Source organism: Salvia splendens, chromosome 18 (assembly GCF_004379255.2).
Source record: "Salvia splendens isolate huo1 chromosome 18, SspV2, whole genome shotgun sequence".
NCBI classification, from domain to species: Eukaryota; Viridiplantae; Streptophyta; class Magnoliopsida; order Lamiales; family Lamiaceae; genus Salvia; species Salvia splendens.
The window spans coordinates 3,415,180-3,433,971 of record NC_056049.1 but is presented as its reverse complement, the minus strand read 5'-3'; the positions used below and the strand labels follow the sequence as shown (position 1 = coordinate 3,433,971).

At 35.4% G+C, this 18,792-nt stretch overlaps 3 protein-coding genes, 1 non-coding gene and 1 pseudogene across 4 annotated transcripts; 3 read left to right on the top strand and 2 right to left on the bottom strand.

The window, feature by feature from the left end:
- Positions 1–224: 224 nt before the first annotated feature.
- On the bottom strand, positions 225–865 carry LOC121777908. Its single transcript, XM_042175241.1, has 2 exons — positions 849–865; positions 225–651 (listed from the first exon to the last, which is right to left on the bottom strand). Exons 1-2 carry the CDS (start codon positions 863–865, stop codon positions 225–227), a joined length of 444 nt encoding a protein of 147 aa, XP_042031175.1.
- Positions 866–4,516: 3,651 nt separating this feature from the next.
- Positions 4,517–4,588, top strand: TRNAW-CCA. The gene has a single exon. It is a non-coding gene; the product is annotated as a tRNA-Trp (tRNA).
- A 123-nt stretch (positions 4,589–4,711) lies between these two features.
- Positions 4,712–6,103, top strand: LOC121777254 (pentatricopeptide repeat-containing protein At1g61870, mitochondrial-like). Its single transcript, XM_042174444.1, has one exon. The coding sequence runs from the start codon at positions 4,818–4,820 to the stop codon at positions 6,018–6,020; it is 1,203 nt and encodes a 400-aa protein (XP_042030378.1). The 5' UTR covers positions 4,712–4,817; the 3' UTR covers positions 6,021–6,103.
- Positions 6,049–8,898, bottom strand: LOC121777255 (annotated as a pseudogene).
- A 3,731-nt stretch (positions 8,899–12,629) lies between these two features.
- LOC121777551 (probable serine/threonine-protein kinase PBL23) lies at positions 12,630–14,614 on the top strand. The gene is made up of 4 exons (XM_042174841.1): positions 12,630–13,202; positions 13,358–13,547; positions 13,636–14,027; positions 14,209–14,614. The coding sequence occupies exons 1-4, from the start codon at positions 12,873–12,875 to the stop codon at positions 14,440–14,442; spliced, it is 1,146 nt and encodes a 381-aa protein (XP_042030775.1). The 5' UTR covers positions 12,630–12,872; the 3' UTR covers positions 14,443–14,614.
- Positions 14,615–18,792: the final 4,178 nt, after the last annotated feature.

Below are 18,792 nucleotides of genomic sequence, written 5' to 3'. Positions count from 1 at the left end.
ATTGAAACAACAATATAATCATACGGATTCATACTTAAAATTGAAAATACGCTAACCAATAATATATTAGTAATACAAGATATAAATGTTGCAACTAAGCAATACATATCAAAGTATCACACTAGAAAATGTAATCAGTTCATAACCACCATTTTTTTGTCCAGTAGGAAACCGCACTTACATAAATGCAAACCTCAGTAATTCAGAATCGAATGGTACCACTTTCACCCGTTCATCCTTTGACCCCACATTGCAGCCGCCAAATCATCCCTCTTCTTCGTCCACAAAGCTGTAGGCGAGACAACATTAATGGTATGCACAACCGGCTCTTCATTGTCACTGGTACCCCCGTCATCTGCTTGAGAAGGTAAGAAGTCCTCGATGGGATCCACTTCTGCATTTGTACGAATGAAGTTGTGCAGCAGGAAGCAAGCAATTATCAAACCGGTTTGCACATCGATAGGGTAGAAACTCGGGCTGCGCAAGATTCCCCAACGCATCTTAAGAACCGCAAAGGCACGCTCAATCACATTCCTTGCTTTTGTGTGCTTCAAATTGAAAAGTTCTTCAGGAGTTTGAGGAGCTTGTGTTCCAGGTCCCCACTCCTTCAAATGATATCGGACGCCTTTATATGGAGTGATGAATCCTTCACTGTTACAATATGCATTGTCGCATAGGTAATAGCAATCTATAAAAAAGGAGCGAAGGTGCATCATAATCTTCGCATTAGGACAATATGTAATCATATTTATGTTTTGCATTATCAATGAAAAATAAAAAATTTACACCTTTGGGAACTTTAAGTCCAAGCGGCCGGCTAATAGCATCACGTAAAATTCTGGAATCACCTGCTGAGCCCTCCCATCCCGGCAGTACGTACACAAAGCGGAGTCGTCGATCACATACCGCAAGTGTGTTTGTTGTTACCTGCCCCTTCCTGTTTCGGTACCTTGGGGTATCTGCAATAGGAACCCTTACGTTGATATACGTACCATCCAAAGCTCCAAGACATCCCTAGTGTTTAGTGTCAAAATTAAGGGTCAGACATTGGGGACATTTAAAGAACAAGTCTAAAACCACATGCCAGTTCACATAGTTAACAGACCTTAAACCAGCTCCATCTTGGGTCTGTGCAAGCATCATCAACCGGCTCGGGTTTCACTAAAAACACCTCGTTCAGGGTAAGGATTCCACGGAGCACAATATGCATATATTTCGACACAGTTTGTGAAGAACGCATGAAGTTGTGACCAACAATCCGTGTCTTTTTGTGGTGGGATAGAATGCATAAAAACATAGCAACTTGTTCTTCAACCGTAACAAATTTCTGATCTATTAACCCAACTCGGTCACGCAAAAGGCGACATAATCTACCAAATGTGTTTCTATCCATTCGAAGATTGTCTATACATGATTTATCATTTACACGGACAAGCCTGTCTAACTGTTTTACATGGTATGGAATGGACTCAATCAGTTTTTCTGGTGCATCTCTACCACCACGTTTCCTTTTATTCGGGTTAGGTCTAATCATAGTGAGTAGCATGCTTACCAAGAGGAGATTGATCCTTAGGTTTTTAAGTACTTGCTCAAGCAAAATCAGAACGGGGGTCGATTCCTCACCTTCCCGGTCAACCTATACGGATGATATACAAAGCAGACATTTTTCAATTACAAATCTGTAATATAATTAGAAATTACATCAAACCACATACATCTTAGCCTGCATATTACATACACACGCAACAGATAAGTAATATCTCCAACAATTGTGTATTTTGTGCATAAATAAAACAATGCAAACACAAGAATTGAAGATGAGCATTATAATCCAGCATTTTGTAAAACCACATACATCTTAGCCTGCATATTACGTACACACGCAACGAACAATTATTACCTCCAACAATTGTGTATTTTGTGCATAAATAAAACAGAGCAAACGATCGAATTGAAGATGTGAAAGTAATCCAGCATTTTGTAAAACCTTACCCGCATAATTTGATTTTGCTCGGCCATGGCTCCTATGGGTTTTTTTGGTTCGCCCTAACAAATTAATTCGCCCTAGCTTTTATGCCCACACTGATCTCCGAACTCGATTCGATTCGTGAATCAATCACTAAACCCGACTACTCCACCAATTCGTCACTAAACCCGACTACTCCACCAATTCGTCACTAAACCCGAATACTCCACCAATTCGTCACTAAACCCGAATACTCCACCAATTCGTCACTAAACCCGAATACTCCACCAATTCGTCACCTACAAACTAACCCCAACCAAAGTCCGGGTACGAGCTTGGAGCAAAGTCGCCGCAGACTATCGAATCTAGGTGGGAATCGGTGAAGAAGGATGGTGGATTTAAAATATGGTGGGGGCAATTACGTATTTGTGCAAGTGTGAGTCCTATCACTCTTTCCTTCTCAAAACTCTAACTCACGAATCAATGTGGACAGAGTTAACACATCATTGGGCCCTAATAAACACAACTCGAAGCGGGTCGTGTGATTCAAAACCGGGTCCAGTGTATTACAAACATGCCAATCAAACACATACATAAGGGTTGATAGTTGCCTCTATCCACCCACAAACACACCAAACAAACGTGCCCCAATAATATTATTTCCAATCACAGTAAAAACTTCTAAAATACAGTAGATATCACGTGTACTACATATTCCTCTAGTCCCATGTTAATAGAGTTATTTTTCTATTTTAAATCATTTCTATTTTTTACAAAAAGTAATTCTCTTTTTTACATTATTCTCTATTTATATCTCTTAATTTATTCTCACTTACTTTTTTTCACAATCCATATTGAAAAGTAAAATACTGTAGTTTTTAGAGATTAACTAAATCTACGGTAATCTGTACTAAATCAAATTTATTCAAACAAAAATGGTATGAATGGAGGTATTAATTTGATTATGAGTAGAAAAGGTCCCTAATAATCTGAGTTGTTTTCTTTTGACGAGGGTTGTTTTGGACTCAAATTGACTATAATGTTTGAATAAAAAATAAGAAGCAAAAAAGTTACTCACTCCCTCCGTCCCAAAAAGATTATCTCATTTTTCCATTTTCGTTAAAATTTGTCTCATTTCATTTTTTACCATTTTTTTTATAGTTGACCTTATATTCTATTAACGCATTCCTACTCACATTTTATTATAAAACTAATATACAAAAGTAGACTACATACCACTAACTTTTTCAATTCACTTTTTATTACATTTCTTAAAACCTGTGTCCGATCAAAGTGAGATAATCTTTATGGAACGGAGGGAGTACAATTCATGAAAACATTAAGAGAATTGGGTTGTTTGAATATATAAGATAATATCTCTTTCCGGTATAGGTTTTGGTCTTAAATTGATGATTTGGATATAGGAATAGTAATCCGCCTTTTAGAATAGAGTTTCGACAATACCAAATATGTTTCCTATTTCGAGTAGGATTATTAAATCAGGTATTTAATAAGTAGTAGTAGTAGTATTAGTCTATTTACATATCCAATATTACACCTTATACTTGTCACTACGTAGTACATTCAAATAATAGTTCTACGTTAAAAATATGATAATTGCATAATCACAATTGAGATGAATTATATTATTAACGTAGTAGTAGTAGTAGTAAAAAAAAATAACTGCGTAAAATAGCTTCTTGGGGCCATAAAACAATAGAAATAAAAGTGTACGGCTTATTTATTCCTCTAATATTCCTTATCGATCTATTGAAATATACATGGACCTTTGGTAATAACTAAAACTACTTGTCTCTTTCTTTAATTATATAATTGAACTTATTAAGAGTCATTATACATGGCTTTGGTTAATAGTAAAGAATGTTATTGTGAACATATGAGAATAATTGCATTAAAATATATTATTGTATTTGCGGTGAATATTTTTTTAAAAGTGAACTATAAAAATAGTCCTTAGAATGAGCTTTGTACCTTTATTAATAATCTTTAAAGTAGGAAAAATCGCATTTCAAGTATATGAACAAGGAAAATAACAAATTAGGGGTCTTAGAGTGACCATCTTGCCTCTTAGAGCATTTACAATGGCGACCTATCTTTGGAGCTCATTTTAGAGCATATCTCTATTTATTTCATTATTTGTTGTTCGGATGGATTGGTATTTTTTTTCATTTTTAGGACTTGTAATTTTATTTTCTAGGACATGTAATTTTTATTTTATAGGGTTTGTAATCTTTCATTTGCGACTGAACAATGAATTTTCCGTGTTTTAATTGTTCAAAGCTTTCTATTTTACAAGTAAAATATGTTGTAGTTGTGAATAGTGCAATTTAATAGTTGGGGTCTGACTAAGAAATTTAGGGGAATGATGACGTGGAGGGGACTTGGGCCTGAATCTGGGCCGGAGTTGTGGATGCTCTTAGGCTATTAGAATGAAACGGAGGGAGTATAATTTTCACCTTTACAGTGTGCACGTTTTTAGGTGAACAATTAAGTAGTGATATACAAATCAGATGTGCGAAATACCACCGAGGATCCGTGGCGCAATGGTAGCGCGTCTGACTCCAGATCAGAAGGTTGCGTGTTCGATTCACGTCGGGTTCAAATCTCCCGATCCAAACGGTTCCATTTTCTTTTGTTTTTTTTGTTTATTCATTTTTTCTCAACCCAATTAATCTTCGTTTTTTTTTGTTTTTTTATTTATTCATTTTTTCTCAATCCAATTAATCTTCGTTTCATCAGTTAATCCATCAGCATCGATTCAATCATATGCGTTCGGATTAATCATCAGTTCACCCAATTCGCGTAACCTAAATCCCAATCCCAAATCGCAATGGCACTCCGCCGCAGATTCCAATCACTCACGCTCCAACACCGCCGCTCATTCTCAAGCTCCTCCACCACCACCACTCCACGCGGCGGCAAAGAGCAAACCCGCGCCGCCCTCGCCGCCCTCCGCCTCGAGGCCGACCCCGACCGCATCCTCGACATCTGGCGCTCCGCCGCCCTAACCCCCGAATCCCACCTCGACCGCATCGTCTTCTCCAAAGCCATCTCCAAACTCAAAGAGCTCAACCGCCACGCCTCCATCCGCGCCTTCATCCGCGACTCCATGGACGCCAACCGCTCCGAGCGCTACGCCGCGCACTGCATCATCTCCTACGGCAAGTCCGGCCTCATCAGCGACGCCGTCGACCTGTTCGACAAAATGCCTGACTTAGGAATCGAGAGAAACATCAAAACCCTCAACTCCCTGCTCTTCTCCTGCCTCCTCGGCCGCGAATACTCCCTGATGCGGCGAATCTTCTTCGAATTCCCGAGGAAGTACGGGCTCGAGCCGAATCTGGAGACGTACAACGCCGTTCTGAAGGGGATATGCAGCTCCGGAGGGGCGAGGGAGTCGCACTCCATACTCGCGGAGATGGAGAGAAAGGGCGTAAAACCGAGCAAACAGACGTTCGCTAGCGTGATCGAGGGGTTGTACAGCGAGGAGAACTTTGACGACGTCGGGAAGATGCTGCATTTGATGAAGCGATACGACATGTCGCCCGGGATTGGTATTTACAACGTCAGGATTCAGTGCTTGTGTAAGCTCGGGAGGTTGGCCGAGGCCAAGGCACTGTTCGATGGGATATTATCGAATGGTATGAAACCGAACTGCCGGACGTATGGACATCTGATCTACGGCTTCTGCCGGCAAGGGGAGCTGGACGCAGCCAAAGATTTGTACGACGAGATGGTCGGTAAAGGGTTGAAGGCGGAAGCTGAGTGTTTTTTCACGTTGGTGCATTTTCTATGTCAGGGAAAAGATTTCGAGGGTGCGTTGAGGATCTGCGACGACTGTATTTCCAATGGTTGGTTCCCCAACGTTACGACCATGAGCACGCTCGTTCGTGGACTGAACTCCACGAACAAGCTTGACGAGGCCAGACGAATTATACGACTTCTTAAGAAGAGATTCCGCAGAAATGCAGCAATTTGGGAACAAATTGAAATGGAATTGCCAAAAGAAACAGATATTTCTCCTACCGCCTAGTTTTGTTTTCTTCTTATATCACTCAACATTTGCTGTGTCATATATTTTGCTCTTTGCAATAATTTAAGTCTACATTTTATTCATTTCTTCTAACCAAGAAAACAAAGAATCTAATCTCTTAACAAAAAACTACAATCCTTATGCTTTCACGATTAAAACTTTATCCTTCTTGCGTGTAGTCTCCAGTTTTGTACTCCATAAGCCGCACTTGAAGCAACTGTAGTAGAAGCCACCAACCAGCTGACAAGATCCAAAATAACAAAAATGTAAAATTTCACACCCACGAACCGGTATAGACAAACACGAGTCAAGAACAAACTTACCTCAAATAGTCGATATACAGTCGAGTTTCTTCACTTCCAAATCCTGGTTGAAGTAGAGCTGCTGCAACTAGAGCCAGCTGCAGAACTGTGTTCACCTACCTACAACAAGAAAATTAGAATTTGAGTCAAGTTATTACTGACTTCATTTATATTGCAGCTAAAACCAAGTGATTCCAGTACGAGTCAGAGACTATTGTGCTACATCATCATTCGAGCAAGATAAACACTCATGTTTAAAGGAGGATCATCTCTACGTACCTTGCTGATGAAAAGTGGCTCCACCTTTTGGGCATGAGCACCATCGAGGTTGATGAAGTCGCGCCAACTATTCCACTAATAATGGAATTAGACAAAAAAAAAAGGTTAGCAATACACAGATAGGATCCAATAGGATATCATAACTGATAATAGCCCTTCACCTTCCAATTCAAACTGCTAGCTCTTATATAGGTCGCACCACCAATAAGAGCAACATCACGCAGCACAACAAGTCCGACCAATCCAGCTACATTTAAAACAGACTTTATTTTCAGTAACTAGGTGTGTGTGCATAGTATCATGCTACACATATATTCCGGTTTCCAAGAGGATAGATACAACATGCGGGTATAACCTATTGCACATCATGAAAAATCTAACCTTCATGGGGCTATTACTAGGTTTTCTTAAGTAAGAAAAGAAATACAAAAGTACTCCACATAATCTGCTCATAAGTCAATCTAATTCTCCAAAGAAGAATGATAAAATGGCAAGAATCAACAAGTTCATCATGTCATCATTCAAAGAAAGATTCTGATAAAGTAAAAATGAATAAATCAGTGTTTTAAGCAAAAAGACCATGAATCCATCATCGTCTGCTGCAACCTTAGACTGTTTCACCACAGTAGAAGTAGAGAAAACTCAGCTGGAGTGGGATGGGGAACCAAATCAGCAAAAGTGGAGTCTCTCGAAGCCAACAATAGAGGGTTATGATCCACGCAGGGCGATATTTCTTATGAAGTGTGGTTGAGTTAAATCACTTCACATGCTTGCCACATTTTATCAGATAATAATTAGGCATACCAACAAGAAGTATCCAAGAAAAAACAATGAAAACATGTGCTTACGATGTAAAAGCCCCTTATCCACCATTGCCAGGGCAACGGATACAATTAAAACCTACAATTTATTAGAAACATTCAATAACAAATAAATTTAAGTGCCTAATCATTTCCCTCATCATAACCATTCCCTCATCATAACCAACATGAAACAGTTGGTATAGATTTTGAGGATTATTGAAGATTTTTACTTGCCATCAACAAATAGAGTTGAAACATACCTTATCTGCAAGAGGATCAAGGTAGGACCCAACCACAAAATTGATTCTCATTTTTCTAGCTATATAGCCATCTAACTGAAAATCAAATAGAGACATTAGGTGAATCATTAGTCATGACCCATAATGCTAATGAAGAATTCCCTCACTTACACAATTAATCATACACAAAAAAAATGCCATCATACCCAATCAGTTGGCCCGGATACAGCAAGCCCAACAAATGCATATGAATACATATCTTGAACAATCATCCTGCAATACTTATATTATATCAGATTACGCTAAAACTCTTTTTCATATTCAGTTACTTCAAGAGCACGATTCACACGATTGTCTGTCCTTCATTCCAATATGAGATAACATTATGCCATGTTGAAAGCTTGTATCCAGATTTACATTATGCCATCAAACAAAAACATTATCTGCTAAACTTGAATTTATCTAAGCTAAGTAAAACAATGGAATCAACATTAGCAACGACAGAAATCACCCACGACACATCACATTACGAATAGAACAGCAAATTAATTTCATTCACTAAGAATTACCAGCAAATATAAATCATAACAAACGAAACAATGAAATTGAGACCTCACCATCCAAGCAACGGACCGGAAAGCATCCGACCAAAGGAAATAAAATTGGGGAGATTCAAGTAACTATCTCTGATCGCGTCATCGCCACCGCTAGCTTCAACCTCTGCACCCTTTCCAAATCCCTCGCTAACGCTCTCATTCAACAGCCTCGGAGCACTATTCCCAATATTGTACCTAAATGCCGGTTGATGAAGCAAATTAATTGCACGCAATTTCAGGAAAATTGAGGACGATGTCGGATTGCAGGAGGAGAGGGGTGGATGACTGGGAGAGCTTCCACGGAGGATTGAAGAGGAATAGAGGCCAGCCCACAGGAGAGAGAAACCTCGATCGGAATAGAAAGTGGCGGCGGATGTAACCGTTACTGGGCAGCGAGTATGCAGATGAAATTGGGGAAGCGGAGGCAAGAGAGAGGGAGAAGAACGTTCTAGATTGAGAAGGATCGGATAGTTTCCTCGATGATTGGGAGATTAGGGCTTTGATTGATCGGAAGATGGCCATTAACGAATAATTGTGTACATTGGTGGGAGGGTTAGAGACAGGGGTTTGGGGAAGAAGATGCAGCTTATTTGGGCTGACACGTGCGAAGGCCAGGCTACTTGGAAGGGATTCCCTGCGGTGCTCAAAACGCAGCAAAAATCAAATGAAACGCTGCTTCAAATCATTCTGTTTACTTTTAATATATGCACGTTATATTTTGAGTATTATGAAATTCTAGTACTTTTTTTTTATTGAAACTCTTAATAGTGAGTATAAAATTCAAGTGACGATAACTTAAAATACTTGTAATTCTAATAATGATTTGATTTTATGTTTATTAAATATTTTTCTGAAACACTTTTTCCTTTTGAAATATTTTTATTCTGGTTTCTGAATATCAACCATCAAATATTTTTAAAAATTATACTCCCTCCGTCCCGCACTACTTGCACTTATTTCCTTTCTGGGCGTCCCAAGTTATTTGCACTCTTTCCATTTTTAGTAACAATTTATACCTACAGCCGTAATTGTTGACTTTGTCTATCACTCATTCCTTAATCTCCGTGCCCAAAAGGAAAGGTGCGAGTAGTGCTGGACGGAGAGAGTATAACAAAATAGTACTCCACTAGTACTACTACAAAGTGAGGAGGGGCTTGTCCTCCCCAACTGGATCTGCCCATGCGCGAGAGGCAATTTCCGTTGCCGTTATGGATCGGCCTCGTGATCTATTGTTGCATATCTTAACTCATATTCATGCCTATAAATCACGGACGTCTACATTGTATTTGTATGCTTGCTCAATGTCACATATCTTCAATTCTCATTTTAGATGGATCTCGTCTCTAGAGTGACAAATACACACATGTCATGTTAACGATTGTTCGTGAAATAAAAGAATTGCAAAAGCAAATACCCACCATGAGACAATGTAAATGATTTAATCACGATATTAAAACTCTTATAGTAATATATATCATGACGAGGTATTAAATCTTGCATTTCTCATATTTCAATCAGAATTGTAAAGTTATTACTCAGTTTTAATTTTGTGTTTTATTTTGATATCATATCATACTATACAAAAAAAAATTGAAAAATGTTAGTTCAAACTTGCAACCGTCGAAAACCGCCCTACCGAATTCTGTTAAATTCCCTACTGCATCTCTAAATTATGTGGACAAGAAAATAGTCAACTTAAATAACTTTAAAAAAATTTAATCTTTATATTGATCTTTGTATGATTATATACTATAAACCATTAATTAGATATCTATCTATATATACATATATAAGAGGTGAGTTTTGATCTTCTTTTGAAATATTTATATGCTTTGTCCCCATTCTAAAATATTTATAAGTTATAGACCAATTTTGAATATTTATGAAATAAATTTGAATATTTATAAGTAACTCTCATGAATATTTATTTAGATATTTTAATGAGCACTTTGACCAATTCTTAAAGCACTACAATGAGTAACCGACAGTTACAAATTTTGTAACCTCTATTGTCTTCATTTTATAATTTATGATGTTTTAATTCCATGATCTCCATGTCCTAGTTTTGTGCCTATAAAAGGCCTAGAGTTTCTCCATTCTCTCTCAAGCTCTCAACATTTTGTACACATTTGAGGAACATTGTCTTGCTCGATTTTTGGAGCCCATCAAGTTCATAGGTGCCTAGCGGATTTGAGATGTTATATATGTTAGGAGGAAGTCATTTCAGCTTTGAGGATAATACGTCAATCCGAAAGCACTAACTGTGATGCAATTTGTCTTGCATAAAGAGTGTTTTTCTTGACTAATTTTCATTGTAATTTCCATTCATTTATTATTGTTTTTTTTCTTTGATTACAATAGTTAGAGTACCGCGTGTATATGGTTCGAGAATTATATTCCAATATTTCTTACAATTCTTAGAGTGGGAAGAATTGTAACATCCTTAACTCCAAACATGCATAATATTTATTGTCATCTTTACACAATTTTTTATTTTTGTATATTTAGTTGTTCAAACAAAATAAAATAGTCAGTTACTAAATTTTGGTTTACTAATAATACTATTGTTGAAATTAGGATCTAAACTTAATTGTTATGGGATACAATTGATTTTATATGGAGATACTCCATATTTTTACAAAATGAAAATTTGTAGTATTGAGAATTGTAAAGTAACATAAAAAATAGTAGTATAGATGTTTCATTTCCAACAAGCCACGTTTAAAAGTGCAATATATAAAGATAAACGCTCCAACATTCAAAAGGACCATCAATATTCATTAATGTAATAATGTTAATTCAACTATTAATGTAATTTTTGTGTAGTTTATCATTTGAATTTTTTTATGGTCATAATTTTGAAGTTTTGAATATTATGAGCTACGATTCATTATTTTGTTAAAAGTGTTATTTACATTATTTTTAGTAGAGAAATATGAAGGATTGTTTTAAACATATTTGAAGTCTCTTCATCATTGTTCAAATAATTTTGTTTGTCTTGATTCCATTTTAAATATGTTTAATTTAAAGTCTTTAGGTGTAAAATAAATTGAGGAGTATACATTTATTGCATTTTTATTATATAGTATATTTCTATTTTAAATCTTATATATAGTTATATTGTTTCGCATTTTAATTAATCAATTAAAAATTTTAAATTGTATGACAGAAAAAGTATTCTGTCGTGCATCGTCGCATGTGGGTTAACACTAGTTAGTATAATATTATAGGAGTATATATTCATTGTAAATGAAATAGTACTAATTACTTAAAAATCCCACACTAGTCATTATCAACTTTTAGGCCGCAAAGTGATGGATTAAACACTTTCAATAAAGATAAGGTCAAATCAATTGGTAAAATGTTTTACTTCCAATTAGTAAGTCTTATAAATAAATAGAGATTAAAGAGTTTCAAAAGTATTAATTTTCTTATAAGAAAATTTATAGGGAATAAGATGATATTTAATTGAACTTAAGTACATTTAGAAAGATTACTTCCTCAAATATATAAATTTTATCCAAATAATCCGTGAAAAAGGCACAGAGAAGTTTTTTTGCTAATTATCTCAAGAAAAAAGTTGTTTTTAGTTACCGTTTTAAAATTACTTCACCATATTCGACACTACTTTTGGATTGAAATTCAAATCAAAAGAGCACCAACCATGATTTACTTTATTTCAAATTACTATTGTTGATCGAACTTTAGGATAATTATTTCGAATCTTTTCATCATCACCAATCATGATTTACTTATTTAATCTTGTCAATAATACCTCTATAACATATAGACTGGAGTATTAATTACTTACTATCGAGTAATCGAATAGAACAACTCATGTGGTAATCGAGATTCAAAAGTAAACAGTTGATTTACACAATTCAACAAAAAGCAATTACCATTAAAACTAGCATGAAATTAACATTAAAATTTAAATCTAAGGAATTAGGTCCACGCTTGAGTCGAGTAGGGGTCGTTCAGTTGAGGATTCAACAAGTCATCACATCTATTTAATTACTTCATCTACATATATTTAGCTGTCACCAGTTACAATTAGTTGTGGTATCCAACACCATTAAACTTTCACAAAAACATGACTATACACCTCCTTTTAACTCCAATTCACAGTTTCAAATAAAAATTCAGTCGTCTAGACATATTTTTTCGTGTTACATTATAGTGCCAGTTATAATTGCATAAATCATTTCACTTTTCATTTTTTAAAATCTCTTCGTGCAATATTATGATTAATTTGACATACTGCCTTTTTTTTATCTTAATAATTTCCACTTAAAAAAATGATAGTAGTATTACTTCATACAACCAATTAAGCTGGCTTAAGTTACTTAACTAAAGCAGTTGAAAACAATGTGACCTTCAAATATCCGAACGTGGTATGATGACATTAAGGTGGCCTGAAAAGTAGTTGTTCCCATGATTTATTGCTCCAATTTTTCGTCGTCTTTCCAAGATATTCTCATCAATTAATCATCTCTCTAAATAATTTTTTAAATTTCCAACTGTATCTTTATTTATAATTATAATGGCCAATCTGTATTCAAATTCTTTAATGTTCAATAAGTCCAGTTCTTGATCAACCATATAACACAAGTGGTGTGCATCTAACTCGTTGATGATTTTGGAAGAGATGAGCATTCTTTCTTGTTGCAGAATCAGCAAAAGCGAAATCAAGAAAAAATCTCTCAAAAACTCGAAAAGTTGGGTTTATGATGATAGAGACGCACACTCCACCGTCCCTAGAAGCGTCTCGTTGAGCTCCGGCGCATTAAAGCAACGGATTTTAGCCGAAGAAGCGCTGAGAAATGGAAACGCTCGAGTCCCGGCGGAGGTCTTCACGTTCCGGGAGCTGGCGACCGCGACGCAGAATTTCAACTCGGAGCTTCTGGTGGGAGAAGGAGGGTTCGGGAGGGTCTACAAGGGCTACCTAAACAAAACAAATCAAGTAACACAAAACACATTTCATTTACATTTGCGTAATTTGTTCAATTTAAGCCATAGCCAATGTGTTGCTAATCCGCTGCTAACAATTTTTACTGGCGGAATTATGATAAATGGATTTTTGTTTTTAATTTGATGAAAACAATGTTGATTGTGCAGATTGTGGCGGTGAAGCAGCTGGACCGGAACGGCGTTCAAGGCAACCGCGAGTTTCTGGCTGAGGTTCTGACGCTGAGCCTCGTCCACCATGCTAACCTCGTGAATCTGATCGGATACTGCGCTGATGGTCGTCAGAGGATTTTGGTGTACGATTTTATGCACAATGGCTCTTTAGAAGACCACCTGCTTGGTACTGATAAGATAGATAGATAGATAGACAGATAGATAAATGAATGAAATTTTCGCGATGATTTAACATATGTTTTTTTTGTTGATAGATTTGCCCCCAAATTGGAAGCCTTTGGATTGGTACACAAGGATGCAGATAGCCAAGGGCGCAGCGCAGGGGCTAGAGTACTTGCACGACACTGCGAATCCTCCTATAATATTCCGAGATTTCAAGGCCTCAAACATTCTGTTGGATGAGAATTTCGTACCTAAGCTCTCGGATTTTGGGCTGGCTAAACTAGGCCCAACAGGGGAGCAAGATCACGTCTCGACGAGGGTGATGGGGACGTACGGCTACTGTGCGCCAGAGTACGCCAAGACTGGCCAGCTCACCACAAAATCCGACGTGTACAGCTTTGGAGTTGTGTTTTTGGAGATCATCTCTGGGAGAAGGGCTATTGATGGGACAAAGCCACCTGAAGAGGAGAATCTAGTTGATTGGGTGAGTGAAACCATACCTTACTCCTATCATTTTTTTTTTCATTCAAGATTTTTCGAATACTAAGGACCCGTTTGGTAGTACATAATAACTTAACTGCTACCAGATGACGGTTGAGTCAAGATAACTCATTTATCTCAAACTCATCAACTGTACCAAACTGCCCCTAACTGTGAGTTTGCAGGCGAAGCCGTTGTTTAAGGATAGGATGAAGTTCACTTTGATGGCGGACCCGTTGTTGGAAGGGAATTATCCGGTGAAGGGTCTCTATCAGGCTCTCGCCGTTGCAGCTATGTGCATCCAAGACGAGGCCAGGACCCGGCCCCTCATCGCAGACGTCGTCACAGCTCTTGAGTACTTAGCCATCAGGGCAGATGAAGCTGCTGCTGCTGCTGCTGAAATGGCTGAGTTGGAATAGAACAAAAGCAAACAGGTTTTGATGAATCACCAGTTTTTTTTGTGTGTGTGGATTGTTGAGTTGTACAAAACTATATATCTTGATTCTTGTACATAAATTGGACATGGATTGCTTTATGACAAAATCTTGTGTTTGAATGAATCAAATTCAAACATCATTTTATTTCACATTATTACATATGTATCATATGATGCAAGGCAAATATTAGTCATCATCATATCTATGAGATTGAGCTTTAAGGTTTAGATAACCAAAACCAGGAATCTGATTGTGGCTGTCTCTGTCACTGCTCCTCCTCCTCTTCATCTTCCTCGTCCAATTCGACATTAAAAATTTAAAACCACGGCTTCCGGAGCCAGAAGGTGTACCCTCTTCAGAGGCTGTGTGAGCGCGTTCCACCTCGGCTTTTCTGAAGTAGTCGATCTCCTTCTTGAGTAGTGAGCCGATGGTTCCGCGGGTGCCAACCTCCAACGGCACCCTCCCGGTGCTCATGATCAAGATCAAAATCAAATTTATCGATTGAGCCTATTTGTTAACTTCAAATCTTGAATTGTCTTCGAATCTACTACTTATTCACATAAAACTTTGAAGACAGGGAAGCATTTACATCACCTTCCATTTTTGAATTATGATTACAGTAAGGATGGAATGATTATGCTGTGTGTTAGCATCAATCACTCTTGTTAAGTTTGGAATTAAGCCATTATTACGCATGCATATGATCCAGCCAAAGGGATTTATTTTTTTCCTTTTTTTTTAAATTTTGAATTGATGAGGGGTAGTTGATATATTTCTTCACGTCTTATATGGCAACTAGAATATGATATATACACTTTTGAAAGTATTAATAAACACATACAACGATATTAATATATAGTAGTTTAATAGAAAAAAGGATATATGGAAAACAAACAATTTACTCTATTATTGAGTCGTGAAGTACATTACTAATATTTTTTATTTTAGGTAAGAAGTCATAAGCTACTATTGTAATCAGACATGTTTTATGACTTTATCTATTCATAACCATTTCCACCTGTAAAGGAGTATGATATTAGTATGTCATACACATGAGAAATTAAATTACTTTATGTCACCATCACCTATATTTTGTTACTATTTTTCAAGATTTTAAAATTATTATAACATGTTTATACTTACATGATCAATATTATCTATTTATTTTTCTACTCATTTAGTATTTAGGTATGTAATAACGATAAAATAAATAAAATTATTTAGATTGAAATTGATCAGAATCGAGAAAAAAAGGAAATAAATGAATCGAGAAATTAGTTTTTTTTAGAAGTCCATGATATAACGTCGAAATAATTCCACTAAAAATTGAAAAATATGAGAATTTTTTTTTGAAAATGCTATATTACACTAAATGCTAAAAATGCCAAAATTGTAAATGAATTTTTATGCTATTTCATTTAAGATGCATATTTGTATACTTTTAATAATAAATGTGCCGAAAATAAGAAAAATCTGTTTTTGGCAACGAATGATAACCAAACAACTATCATCATCTAAATTGGCGGTTCAATTAGTTTTGAAAATTGAAAAAGGGAGAAAGAACAAAATTAAATAGTTAGTTAAAGCATGAAAATTTCCTCTCCTCTCCTCGACAATGTTTGTTTCATAGATTGTGACCTAACATTTAAATCAATCTACAAATTTGCCACCAAATCATATTGTAATTGATTGTAATTTTCAAATTTCAGATGATGGGGTATTTTATGTATTTATATTATTGAACCCATGTCAATAATAATTTTGACTTGACAATTCAATTTTTAGGAAAGAAAATCTGGCAAATAAACAGTTAATGCATTTGAATTGAAAAGGAGGTAAAATTAGAAAATACTCAGTGAAAAAGAGTAATTTTGGCTGTGCTCAAAATGATGATCTCTGAAAAGAGCAATCGATTGATCTTAGACAATAGTGATGGAAATCAAATTAGTTAAAGTGGTGGATATTTTAATAAAATGATTATGGCCTCTGGGGATAACATTAAATGGTTCCGGGGCGTTTAATTTGTAATTATACAACATAATCTATATTCCCTTTGCTGGAACGTATTAGACTTCAAACATCAAACTCCATTTCCATTTATGACTGAGTTAGTAGGAGTACAATATCTTATCGAAACAGTTATACGGTATACATTATCGAAAATATTGATATGAGTAGATATGATACCTTTATCTCACTTATTTTTACGGTATCATGATTTTTCAGTATGCCAATTTTCAATATTGTTACTGTATTGATTTTTCGATATACCATACTGAAATCCAGTGTACTAGTTTTTGGTATATTATATTGACATTCAATATACTATAATTTTTCAGTATACCGAAATTTTTCGATATATATCTTTATTGATGCATCAATTTTTCGGTATATCGCGGTAACAGAAATGCATATCGTTACATACTAAAAATCACGATATACCAAAACTTTGATATAATTCGATAAGTATAGTATTTTGGTACATTTTCTCTAGGGATGTCAATTGGGCGAACCCGCTCGGGTTCGGGTCAATCCACTTGGGTTGTCAGGCTATTTGGATGCGGGTTATTCGGGTTGTGAATTTTTCGGGCTATAAATTTTCAGCCCTAACCATAAATCTTCGAGTTTCGAGCTAACCCACGGGCTATTCGGATCAAAAGTGATCTATGTGTTATTTTCTATCCAATCCAATATTTTAAGTTATAAAAAAATAGATTGTGACAAATAGTATAGTATTATGAAAGTGATCAAGAGTTAGAAAAATAATAGCAATTGAAACTTGAAACAAAATACATAAACATATTACTTAATTAGTACCATACGTGAATCTGACTGCAGTTAAGCGGAAATCATGCATTCTATATAACTCTAACTTTCAATTTGAGAGAGAAGACGTAATTACCATATATACTTCATATCAATGTTGCGTTTAATATTGATAGTACCATACATACTTCGTATAAGTATATAACCAAAATTTTTTATTATATTTTTATTTTAAATGCTCAAACCATGGGCTAACCCGCAACCCACACGGACCGGCCCGCATAACCCGCCGACCCAAACAGGTCAACCCGCGTAGTCATGTTCTGCATTTGGGTTACGATTTTCTAGCCATAACCCTATGATTTTATTGAGTTATTCGGATCGACCCACGAATTTCGGGCTAGATTGGCATCCCTAATTTTCTCACCTCTAGTAATAACTTTGCCTATTTCCGCACAAGATAACGGGATTACCTAGAACAAAACAACTTCCGGATTTTAATCTAGTGGAGTATAGAACCTCAACAATGACATGCACTAAAGCCACACCTCAGTTGAATCGAGAAATTACCGATGAATCTTGTAGGAAGTAACTTGCTTTGGGGTAGTTGTTGGTATTTTTTTTACTACCAAGTTACTGATAAATTAAGAGAATTTTGAATTTTGGGCTTCTTCAATATTGTAAATATAGCTAATTTGGCCCACCTTTAGATCTAAGTCATCTAACAAGCAAAGGCCCAACAGTCGAATTATTTTCCTTTATCCTTTCCTCCAATTGTCAACGCGAATGAAATTGGGTTGGAATAGTCAAGCATAGTATTTTATGCTTACTTTATTGAATTAGGACTAGTAGTTTATTTTTAGTAAAACTAACCTTTACTAATTATGTAAGAGATCTAATTTACAATCTTTTCTTAATAAGAAAATATTTTATTCCCATAAATTACTATAATAAATAATAAATAATTTATTAAATCAGATAATACGAATACAGTAAGAAATAATTTATTCTTAAAAAAAGATAATAAAAGCGAAATGATTGGAAAATAAAATATAAATGAAAAAAAAGCAATATTAATTTACAAAATTACTAGAGTATTTTATTTTTAAAAAAACATTGAAGACTATATTGCATAATGATATATCTAGTGAATAAATACACATGATTATAAGAAAAAGAGACATTATAAATTTGAATTAATAATATAAATATAAATTTTTATACATTATTCATATTTTATAAATCCAATTAAATACTATCTAAAAGAATACGATCAAATATTTAAATAATACTATTACCATAAATGTCATTAATGTAAAAACATAATTTAGGATTATATTATACTCCACTATACATAATTAGGAGGTTTTAACAAGCTCGAGCATGACTATCTTCAAAAGTCAAAAGTATATTTTGAAAAATTAAATCAATGATAGAATAATATAATTTGTTATAGAAGATTGAAATTTAAGGTTATTAACGTATGAATATTTATCTTTTCTCATATTCAAATGTGGAATTTCATTCATCGAAAAAGTCTGTAGTAGGAAAAGAATATGAATAATT

What these genes read in the sequence shown, in the direction of transcription:
- LOC121777254 (XM_042174444.1), top strand. Translation starts at nt 4,818, where the DNA reads ATGGCACTCCGCCGCAGATTCCAATCACTCACGCTCCAACACCGCCGC.
- LOC121777551 (XM_042174841.1), top strand. Translation starts at nt 12,873, where the DNA reads ATGATTTTGGAAGAGATGAGCATTCTTTCTTGTTGCAGAATCAGCAAA. An exon ending in TTTAGAAGACCACCTGCTTG is followed by an intron (nt 13,548 to 13,635) that starts GTACTGATAAGA and finishes TTTTGTTGATAG; the next exon opens with ATTTGCCCCCAAATTGGAAG. An exon ending in AGGAGAATCTAGTTGATTGG is followed by an intron (nt 14,028 to 14,208) that starts GTGAGTGAAACC and finishes GTGAGTTTGCAG; the next exon opens with GCGAAGCCGTTGTTTAAGGA.